The sequence below is a fragment of the Mastomys coucha genome, unplaced genomic scaffold (genome assembly GCF_008632895.1).
Source record: "Mastomys coucha isolate ucsf_1 unplaced genomic scaffold, UCSF_Mcou_1 pScaffold9, whole genome shotgun sequence".
Lineage (NCBI taxonomy): Eukaryota > Metazoa > Chordata > Mammalia > Rodentia > Muridae > Mastomys > Mastomys coucha.
Window position 1 is genome coordinate 43,055,686 of NW_022196915.1, and position 11,673 is coordinate 43,067,358.

At 43.4% G+C, this 11,673-nt stretch overlaps 1 protein-coding gene across 4 annotated transcripts in view; it reads right to left on the bottom strand.

The window, feature by feature from the left end:
* Nucleotides 1–11,673, bottom strand: part of Cenpj (centromere protein J) — a 56,176-nt gene that overhangs the window by 6,726 nt on the left and 37,777 nt on the right. For all 4 annotated transcript variants that reach the window (XM_031362566.1, XM_031362565.1, XM_031362563.1 and 1 more), the window contains 3 exons: nucleotides 8,000–8,165; nucleotides 4,389–4,631; nucleotides 1,289–1,373 (listed from right to left, as the gene is read on the bottom strand). In XM_031362566.1, the coding sequence (XP_031218426.1) occupies nucleotides 1,289–1,373; nucleotides 4,389–4,631; nucleotides 8,000–8,165 (494 nt within the window). The remainder of the gene's footprint in view (nucleotides 1–1,288; nucleotides 1,374–4,388; nucleotides 4,632–7,999; nucleotides 8,166–11,673) is intronic.

Here is an 11,673-nt window from a genome sequence, read left to right on the forward strand (position 1 = left end):
GAAGCCTGAAACCTCAAGCCTTAGGTCTCAATTCCCAGTAATGAGGGGCTGGGAGATGTTTAGTATCCATATAGCTCGTCAGCAAAGGGAATGGTATTCAATGCATTTAAGTGATCATGGAAATGAAAATTAAAACAACAATGACATACACTTAGCTGTTAGCAAAAACTCCAAAAATCCTACAGCACTGAGTACTAGGCAAGTATGGAATCCTGCATTTTCCTAGCTACTGAGTATAAAATCAGGGTTAGGGAGATGGTGCAGTAGATAAACACGAATGCTACTGGGAGTGACCACTCTAGTTCAGTCTAGAGGACCCACTTGGGAAGTTCTTCCTTACAAGTTTTCTTCTCAGTCCACATGTGTAGCTCCCAAACCACACAACAAATGTAATCAAAACTCTAAGAATATATTAGTATATTTTGGAAATAATTTTCATACAATCTATTGCTATTAAAAATATTCTACTAATTGTCCAGTTATTCCAGCCTTGCTATGTACCTAGAGAACCGCATGTGTGTATTCCAGATAGAGAAGAATGTCTATGGTATTGCAGCACCACTCACCGACTAATACAAGTGAATTTGTTGAGGCTGGACAGATGGCCCAGCAGTCAAGAGCACTGGCTGATTTTGCAAAGAACCTAAGTTCAGTCTCTAGACTCCACATGTTAAATTCATGATAATCACAGAAACCTTGTGAAACAATTTAAAAATTGTATGGGCATGTGTCGTTTAAAAGAATAAACAAGCATAAAATGCTATCAGGAACTATCTGAGGAATAAGACTGATACAGAGACCCTAAAACAACCCCCTACAGGGTTCAAGTTTCTCCAGAAATCTCATGATGGGGGAGGGAAAGGCTCCAGAGGAGGAATTGGCCTCAGGAAGAACACTCAATTCTGACAGCTTATCTCACAGCTAAATGAATACATGCACATTTTCTAGCCTTTCTCTTGTCTTTTCAATAAAATTTAACCATTTATAGTTTATCCAAACTATAAATTAATCCATTTTCCTTTACCAATTTGTTTCCTAATGTCTTCTGAAACAGAGAAAGAAACTAAGGCAGTTTATATACTGTGATGCAGAAGCTCCAAGATCATTTGTGTTTAATTCTTTGACTATAATCCTCTCTCCTATCCCCATCCCCTTCACTCTAAGCCAGTCTCATGGCCTTGAGCCTGTGGTGAGCCTCCTGACTAATAGAGTGACAACTCCTGTCACCAAGCTCAGCTCAAATTACCTATTATGTTCTGAAATATAAAAGAACCATGCAGCTTCTTACCTTGTGCTGGCAAATATTTTTTCTTATATTTTTCTCCCTGGACTCCTGAAGAAACATGACTCTTTTGCAACTGAATTGATGAGTTCTATAATATGAGAGATAATTTTTAATATAATTGTTAATCTACATTTTATGACACTGAACAAAATTAGTTAAAAGCTGTTGTTCTGTGCTCAATTACCACAGTAGGGCCAGGTAAATTGGTGGCTGTCTAGGAATGAAACACACACTATCCTCCAGCTCAAGACAAAACAGACCTTCATGTTAGTCAGCCTCTTCCACAAACCTCCCTCATGTCCCCAATGGTTGATGAAGCCGCCTGACACTCCCTTATTCCCAAATCTGTTGCTACCACCAGCACTGTCAGGACCTCCCACCTCCCTGGTGATAGTATCTTTGGTCTCTTTTTTTTTATTTTTTATTTATTTTATTTATTTTATGTGTATGAGTACACTGTAGCTGTACAGATGGCTGTGAGCTATCACGTGTGTGGCTGCTCTCCCGCCCCGCTCGCTCCGACATGATTCACTGTAGCTGTCTTCAGCCGCACCAGAAGAGGGTGTCCGATCTCATTGTGGGTGGTTGTGAGCCACCATGTGGTTGCTGGGATCTGAACTCAAGACCTTCGGAAGAGCAGTCAGTGCTCTTACCCTCCGAGCCATCTCGCCAGCCCCGTATCTTTGGTCTCTTGATCTACCTACTCCACCACCAATCTGTGCTCTCTGTCCAGCCTCAGCTTAGGACAGTCCCAGAAACTGCCACCATCAATCTAACAATCCCTTCAATAAACAGATGCACAAATCATAATTTCACAATAGTTCACTTACAGAGATCTAGACCATAGGGTATTCCATTAAAACAATTAGCCAGATTACTCTCTAAAGAGTCAGGGACACTTCATAAAATGCTGAAGTCTTTAAAGGCTAGGAGGTCATGATTTGTACAGCTCCTTTCAACTGCTTTGGCCACACAGCACGGTGAGATGGTCATAGCAGGAAAGGCTCAGGACTTTGTCACACCCCTCTGTGACCTCCTGGACACTGTGGAAGCTTCCATTTTAAGTATGGTAGAGGACAAGTAAATTCCTCTTCTAGGGGACTGTATCCTGTCTTTCCAGATCATTTCCTAAACTCTAACACAATGTCCACAGCCTAGAGCACACAATCTATTTGTCCATGCTTGCTTGCTATGTCCCCTTACATTTATGGTTCATTAACAGTCAGTCTTACACATTGCAAACCTATATTGTCCTCCCCTGTGTAGCAACAGTCATCTTTGCCAAAATCCAACTCTATATCAAGAGCTCAAAAAAAAAAATATCATTTCAGGGTCTCCCACCCATAAGGCACCACTGCAGCTACAAACCAGCCTTCCCTGGTGTCCTAGTTTGCCTTATATTGTAATAAAGACCATGACAAGGGCATCCCAATCATAATCCATCACTGAGAAAAGCCATAGAAGGCACTCAAAGTACAGAAATCATGGAAGTACACTGCTTTCTAGCTCACTCTTGATAGACTGCTTAACCCAGCCAAGGCCACCTGTGAGCAGTAGCCAGGACTAAGCAGGCTAGATCCTCCCATATTAAATCATCAATCAAGTAAATGCCCCACCAGCCTCCTACAGTCCAGCTGATGGAGGTGTCTTCTCAACCAAGGTCCCCTCGTTCCATGTGACTCTTCCATTCTCAGACAGCCTCCCACATCTACCATCTGCCTCTTGCTTCAGTCCTCTCAGCTCAGAAGAGTGTGCTCCTGGTTCCCCAAGAAAGGCAGAGTTTTAGAAGACTTCCCCCAGCTGCCACTCTGCATCAGCCTGGTCTGGACTTACCTTACAACAGCCTGCATCTGGCCAGAGCAGCCCTCATCTGTTTGAGGGTGCTGCCCCAGCTAGTCCCTGCTTCTTCCTGCAGCTGTGTCCTCTTTACTGAGCCACACCTAACCTGTTCATTCTCCTATCTAAAATAACAAAAGCCGACCCCAGTCTCTTCAACCACTGTCAACAACTTTGCAGAGCAGTCCTGCCCTTACCTTCTCTGCATCCGTGCCTCCATAAGCACTCCAAGGAAAAGGGTCTTGATGTGCTGCAGTTTGGGGCTTGGGAAATAACCTGGCCATTAGTGCTCAAAAGACCCAGCAGGGCACTCAATCTCAAGGAACCTTTCCTCAGGACACTAGGACAGCCTTTTTCCCTCCTCACCTGCTTTATCACTAAGCCAGGTGTTCTCTACCCACTGCCTCATGAAGCACAAATTCTGAATGCATCAGGTGTCATCCACAGCCCACACTTTGCCTATCAGCAGTCTAGGGCAGCATCCCCACATGACAACTGGAAAGCCTGTCATGCTTGCCTCACCACCTGAACTCTAGGATGGTCTGAATGAGAATGTCCCCCATAGGCTCATATATCTGAATGCTTGCTTCCCAGTTGCTGGGACTGTTTAAGAAGCATTTGGAGGGCCAGGCAGTGGTGGCACACGCCTTTAACCCCAGCACTTGGGAGGCAGAGGCAGGTGGATTTCTGAGTTCGAGGCCAGTCTGGTCTACAGAATGAGTTCCAGGACAGCCAGGGCTACACAGAGAAACCCTGTCTTGGGAAAAAAAAAAAAAAAAAAGCATTAGAAGGTGTGGCCTTATTGGAGGAGGTGTGTCACTGGGGATAGGCTTTGAGGTTTCAAAAGTTCACACTCCTCCCAATGAGCTTTCTCTGCCTCTTGCTCTTCTCTGTCCCTCAAGTACCACACCTCCCTGCCTTGCTCCCCACCGTGATACTCATGGACCCTTAGCTCAGCAACCATGAGCCCCAAATAAATGCTTGCTTTTGTAAGTTTCCTCAGTCATGGGGTTTTGTCACAGCAACAGAAAAGTAACTAAGACAAGTGGTAACTGCATGGCATCCAGAATTCTGTTCCTGAATCAAGTTTACCCTGAAACTGCAGTGCTTTTGAACAATTATCATGCTGTCTGCCTCCTGAGCTTTCAGTCTAGTGCAGTCCTCCTGGATCTGTGTAGCACTAACTTCCTACCCTCTAGTCTTTATGAGTTTAAATCTACAAACATTAGCCTTCACCCTGATTTGACAAAAGGCCTCCCAAACCTACCATGGGCTCATCCTTTTTTGTGGCTGTCATGTACTGGCAGGCCTTAGGACTGTTCTCAATAGCTTCTGCTCTCTTCCAGGCATCCAGTCGGAATCTTTCCATTACTTTTATCTCTTCTCGGAGGTCTGTATTCTCTTTGACTAGCATTTCTATCTGGCTTCTGAGGCGACCGTGTGTACTTGACCATTTTGTTTCCTTCCTTTTCAAGTCTTCTTGTAAATCTGCTATTTGCTGTTTCAAAGCCTCTCAAAAGAAAAAGTTACAGAATTAAAACAAGGCAATTAGAGAAGAGATGCATCAATAAAGTGCAAAATGCCAGCCCACCAGACAGCAGGAGAGCATGTCTAGACAGTAAATGACACTGGGGTTTCCAGAGCTGGAGTGTGGAGTCAGGTAAGCGCTCACCTTACATTGTCAACAACTGTTCAGAAGCCGCAAGGATAGCGTGAGGGAATGCAGCCTAACCTAACCACTAACTAAAACGGGTAAATTAAAAAACCACATGAATTGTTGAACAGAAGTCGACTTGTGTTAAAGAGAAAACTGAATCCAAAGTCAAAGCCACCTGCCCTGAAGGCTGTCCAAAGGTGGTGAGTAACCTCCATTGACTGCTCACCATCAGTGCAAAATTGAATTCCTTGTTAAATATCCCACACCCTTCTCACTATTGCACTTGACTAGTCTTTAAAAAAAAAAAGACATTAACGAGTAGAAAGCAATATTAATATTGAGAAAATGAAGGAGGTACTATGTTTGCCAAGCATCCACAAGACCCTGGATTTGATCCCTAGCAGCACAACAAAGAGAAAAGAGGAAGGGAGGAATGGGAAGGAGGGAAAGAAATGAGGGGCTGGGAATGTAGCTCAGATATTGCCAATATCCCAATGAGATTTTCCAGTAGTGAAAGAGGGAGAAATGAGTTGTTGTAGATAGAATAAACAAAACTAGTGAAGAAACTTCTAGACGTGTCTATGAACAAACTGTAAATGTACACACAGAAATCAAGACTAAAGTCAGGACAGTGTTATCAGTGATTTGAGAACTACAACAAAGAAGCTAGAGGACACCACCAAACAGTCTACCAAATAAAACCGGCAGGTCATTTTACTAACTTACTAGGAAAGACCCAAGAGCACAGAGTGATGGAATTCAGTAGGATGACTAGAGCTAGCTGGGAAGGATGGAGAGATGCTGCCATCCGTCGTTTGCATCTCATTATGTACCCTGGAGACTAGCACAGCAGGTTCCTCATAAGACTGAGGCATGGCTTTCATGGATGGCGGATTCACGTTAGGCATTCATGCTTCATAAAATCAAAAGGGAAAGAACACTGTAAACATTCTGAGGAACCAGTATTACTCTAATAACATAACCCATACAAGTACACACAGAAATTCTCATTTCTGTACTTTGATGCCCCATCATCAGGCTGAGGACTGAATCCTGGGATTTGAGCATGCGAGGTAAATGCTGACTTATATTCTTAGGCTCAAAAATTCTCCATAAAACAAGGAGTTCTCTTTTCATGAGGCACACGTCCCCGGGTGAGTGAACTGGAGGGACAAAATGGAGACGAGACATAGGGAAAGCAGGTCCAGTGACAGGCCCAAATTGGGATCCATCTCAAGGGGAGGCTCCAAGGCCTAACACTATCACTGATGCTACAGAGTGTCTACAGACAGGAGCCTAGCATGGTTGCCATCTGAGAGGCCCAACAATTAGCTGACTGAGACAGAGGCAGATACTTACACTCAACCAATAGACTGAAGTCAACTCCTGTGGTTGAATGAGGGAAAGGCTGGAAGAAGATGAGAAGGAGGGTGACCCATAGGAAGACCAGCAGTCTCAACTAACCTGGACCCCCAAGATCTCTCAGACACTGAGCCACCAACCAGGTACTAGCTGGTACAATCCCCCCCACCTCCATCCCCCCACCCTGCACATATACAGCAGAGGACTGCCTGGTCTGGCCTCAAGTGAGAGAAGATGCACCTAGCCCTCGAGAGACTTGAGGCCCCAGGGAGTGGGGAGGTCTAGTGGGGTGGGAGCAGGTGAGGGGGACATCTTCTTGGAGGAGGAATGGGATGAGGGCAGACTGGGAGGGGTTAACGACTGGACTGTAAAAAAGATTAAAGATAATTAAATAAATAAATCACTTATTCCTGATGATATGACCTTGAATAAGTACTTGCATTTTAAGGTCAAAAAAAAAAATTCTCAATAAAGGTATATGCAGGCCAAATTAAATGCAGACAAAGTAAATAAGACCATACAACAACATGATTAGGTTGATTTCATCCCAGGGATACAGGGATAGTTAAACATGTAAATTAATAAATACAGTACAGTACATAGAGACAGAAATCACATCATCTCAATGGATACCAAAAGCCTTTGACAATATGAATATCCCTTCATGATAGAAAGCCCTAAAGAAGCTAGAGAAAGAAGGCTGGAGCAATAGGCAAGAGAAATAAAAGTAATACAAGAAAGGAAGAACTTCAGTTGTTCCTGTGTGGAGATAACATGAACCTATACTTAAAAACTCTAATGTAGAATTCTACCAGAAAACCCTTCAATCTGATGCTTTCAGCAGAATGGCAAATTATTGTATATAGTCAATGAACAAAAATCACTAATTTGCTAATATATTAAATCACATTCACTAATGAGATGTGACAGATATCAGAAAAAGTGTCAGTTATAATAGCTTTAAAATTACATATATCAGATTCCTAGGACAAAAAATCTAACAAATGACATACTTAGCTAAGTGAATTTCCTTAGAAGCTTTGTAATGTGTCAGTATATAGATACATTACTCTAGTTTTTCCTAGGTTTATAGTTCTAATAAATGCATTCATGCAGCTGGAGAGACCGCTCAGTAAGTGAGAGCACCAGCTGCTCTTCCAGAAGACCGGGATTAGATTCCCAGTACCCACTTGGTGGCTCACAACCATCTGTAACCCTAGTGCCAGGAGATCTGACACCGTTTTCTGATCTCCAGGGGCACCGCACATATATAATGCACATACATACATGCAGGCAAATACCTATACCTGTAAAAAATACAATTTAAAAAGTGCATTGTTTGTAACTGCTGCTTTCCTCTGCCATGCCCATGTCCACCTCTAAGATGAACAGAATCACTACTTGCCTTCTCACTTTGTAAGTTTTGGAACTAAATCCCTAGCTAGTACATAAGCTTAAAACTGCTATGAATGAAAAGAACTAGCAGCAGCCACTGTGTGATGGTCAAACTGAAGGCACAGAGCTGAACTGGTGCACAGCCAAGTTCTGGCTTCTTGGTCCCCCAGGGTCTCTGCAGGAACTTTGTTACTGAATAAAGGACTGGCAACAGTATCTGCCAGAGTCAGACACAGGGCACTGTGATACCCTGTCACAGATACCTGCTTCTCTCCTTACCCATCCCCTTCTTGAGAAAGGGTTTCACCCCCTAGCCTCTTCTCCCTCAGCCTTCTAAGAGTTTGAATTAGTTGCACACAGGATACTCAGCTCACACTTTCTTTCTGAAACATCAAAGAACTCTAATGGGACTCTTACAAGACTGCTATCTTTATTAACCTGGAGTGCAGTGTAGAGCCAGGTACCTGTATTTCTTCACGCTCCTTTTTATCTGGGAATGTTCTTGCAGCTGCTGTGTACTTCTCGAAGACTCTGCGCTCCTTTTGTAGTTTCCTCGTCTCCTCCTTTCTATACTCTTCTATTCGAGCCAGTTCTCTTGCTTTTTGTTGCTCAAAGTCAGCAATTTCTTTCCTACAATGAACATACCACATTGTCATGGGACAGTCTCAGTATAATGACCTATGTGCACCCAAGTGTGATGGTATGTACCTTCATTCCTAACATTTGGGTGGCCGAGGGTGGTTACAGGATCTCTTGAATACATAAAGACTCAACCCCAGCCCGTGCAACACAGAGAGATCCTCCATCACAAAACTAAACAAAAAAAGCCCTGAGCTAAAATCCCCACTACTAAAAAAATAAGTAAAGAAGTAAATCCACCAGCAATCCATTGGCCTCAAAGACTAGCCTGTTCACTTGCCCTAACATTCATTCATTCAAGCATCTACTAGGTGCCCACTGTGAATCTAGGAAGTGGGATGCCACAGCCTCTGACCCTCCACTAGGAAAAACAGATAGGAATAGGGCCAGCAGATAGCGCCACAGGTGAAAGGGCTTACTGCACAAATCTGATGCCCTGAGTTGGATCTCATGGTGGAAAGAGGACAGAGTCCTAAAACCTGTCCTCTGACCACACTGGTACTATGTCCTGCATAAGCCTCACAACATATACACGATACACACACAAATAGTGAAAAAAAACTAAATAAATAAATGACACATTAGAAGCATTAGGAGGAAAACAAGCACACAATAATAAATGTAAAAATAATTTTTAAAAAATGTAATAAATGTGGAAGACTGGAGTGCACTAACAGTAGTGCCTACAGAGTGGATTAAAGAAGACATTTAAGGAAGCCCAAGACTCAAAGAAGCAGACTGCCAGGCTGGAACTGTGGCCCTCGCCCTTAAGAATGCAGACCTGGGCAGCCTTCTTGTCAGTAGCTGTTTCCTCATTTCTAACACAGGAAACAATCCCTAAATCCTTTTCTTTTATGATTTCAGTGTTCTTGAAAAGTATAATTCTAATGAAGTATATAGAGTTTGAAAAGTTACCTTGTGTGAAGAAGACATTTTAATTAAGTTCCTACTTTCTACCCACTATCTGTTTTTAAATTACACTCTAATTTTTTTAAACTGTGTGTGCATGCTATGTGGGTGCACATGTACACAGCACCTCATTGGTCTGTCTCTCCACCACGTGTGTCCTGGCATGTGGCAGACATAGCAGAAATACCTTTACTAACTGAGCTAGCTTTTTGGCCCACAAACCTACTTTTAAAATAAGTATACAGTTACAAGATATAATTGTAAAAATAAAGATTTTTTTTCACTAGAAAATAACAAGATATTATTCTGCATCTTATTTTTAAACCTACCTCAAGAAATATATATAGTAAGTGAGTTTTTCTGTTAAGTGGGTTAATGCTGGTCTGTAATTCTTTAACTTTGTTGTCTGGGGCCAAGCATATATTTTAGAATACTTTTTTAGACTTTTAGAAAAGAACAGAAATTATATCAGGAAAGATGGTGGAGTAGGAAACTGGAGAAACTATCCAATCACCTAAACAAATGAAGCCAAGAGGAGGCAACAACCTCAGAACTCTGGGGTCTAGAGAGGTGAGTATCAGGCTGGGGCTGTGAATCAATCCCAGCATCTCCACAGGAGCTCCCTGTAACCCCTTTATTCCCCAGGCCTCCTATGGACAGCTGTCAGGACTATGCCATACAACCTGAGGTACCTGAAGTGCAAAGCAGAGAAAAACACGAGGCCATGTGCTCTGTCTGCCCCTCGCCTCACTGGGGGCAGGGAGAGCCAGGCTGATGCTCCCACATCCTTCCCAGAGAGGCTTGGTGAAAGAATTTAGAGACAAAGCAGCTCATGAGGGTCAAAACAGCTCACTAGAAGCACCCAGAACTCTCCTGCTTCTCCACAAAGGACTAAAGCAACATGTATACATCTGCTCTCCAAGGTGAGCAACCAACACTAGAACAGCAGGAGAAAATGGAGCCCTGGGCCAGGCAGGTGAGATCTCTCAGTTCCCGGGGTGCTGACAACTGAGATTGAGCCCCAGGACCCACACAGTAGAAAGAAAAAACCAACTCCTGAATGTTGTCATTTGACCCCCACATGCATGCCCATGTAACTAACACACACACACACACACACACACACACACACACACAAATTCTCTGTATACCCCTGGAACTCACTTTGTAGAACAGGCTGACCTTGAGCTCCAAGATCCACCTGTCTCTGCCTTCCAAGCACTGGGATTAAAGGCTTATGATACCACACTCAGCAGTAAATGTAAATTTAAATATTCATTTAAAAACAGAAACCTTGTAAAATATAGACATCTAGAACAATGGTATAATAACAAAACCAAAACACCTTCATGTGTTATCCAGTTCCACAGACAAGGACTCTGTTCTGCAGAAATGGGAATGTCAAAGAGAATCCCAGCAAACTCTAGCACACTAATGCTTCCAGCACTGTCGGCAAGTTTCAGTTCTCACAGATGTATAATCCACAAGATACATAGCCTGAAATCTGCACCGTAGTCTTGCTTTGGAAAAGGATTTCATATCTCCCAGGGAGCTAGGTCTGAAATTAAACTGCCCTGTGGGTCAGAAGTCCATGCATATTCTCATATCTGGAACCCAACAGACACTGTTCTGTACTGGTACAGAAAATAGCCTCGGGAAACAAACTTGGCTCAAAAGAGTGGCTGCCTCAAACCACAGAATGCCCATACTATAGGAGACTAGTGTTTAGACAGAGGAAACACGCAAGGCATCGTCCTATCCCTGACACAATGATCGATGACAGGAAGCTTGCCCACTACAACCATGGGAATGGCCAGTGGCACATAGATTCATGCCAATGTGAAGACTGAAGGCATCGCCCTTAGTGCCATCCCTTACCTGGCACCACCAGTCCTGTCAATCCAAACAGGCAAAGCGCTCTGTGGCTGCAATGCCCTGAGAGTGCCGGGGTGTAAGCCGCACTCAGCTCTCATCCCACTCCAAGGGCACAGCCCACATGCATCTAAAAGGAGACTACAAGTACTAGCATTTGCCTTCTGCTCACTGCAGTGGGCATTGCAGCTCAAGAAGTAAGTCAGACAGACCACTACAGAAAACCACAAATGCAGAATTGTGGACCCCAGGCCCTGTGGACACATCTACAAAGCACTCTAGCACCCAATGCTCAGGGGACATGGTGGAAGAGGGAGCAGAAAGGCCGTAAGCACCAGAGATGAGGGAGCCTGCTGTGAGATTGTGTCTCCTAACAATGTGAAGTTATGCCCATAGTCTCACCAACATAACTACCAAAAACAAGAGCTGAAAAGGATGATCCTGAGTGGGAAAGCAGTCTTCCCCATGGAAAAGCGCACCAATTAGTTAGCCAGTACCAAATGGTCAGCCCTGAAAACACACATACGAATAGCATACATATAGACAGACTGGGCAGGCTGTATTTAGGAAAACACATGTGCATACATGAATGCAATAACAATGAAAAAGGCCAGGAATTTAAAAGAGAGCAAGGAGGAGTGTGTGGAAGTGTGGACAGGGGAGAGAAAGGGAAGGGAAAAATGTTGTAATTAGGTTATAATCTCAAAAAAAAAAAAAA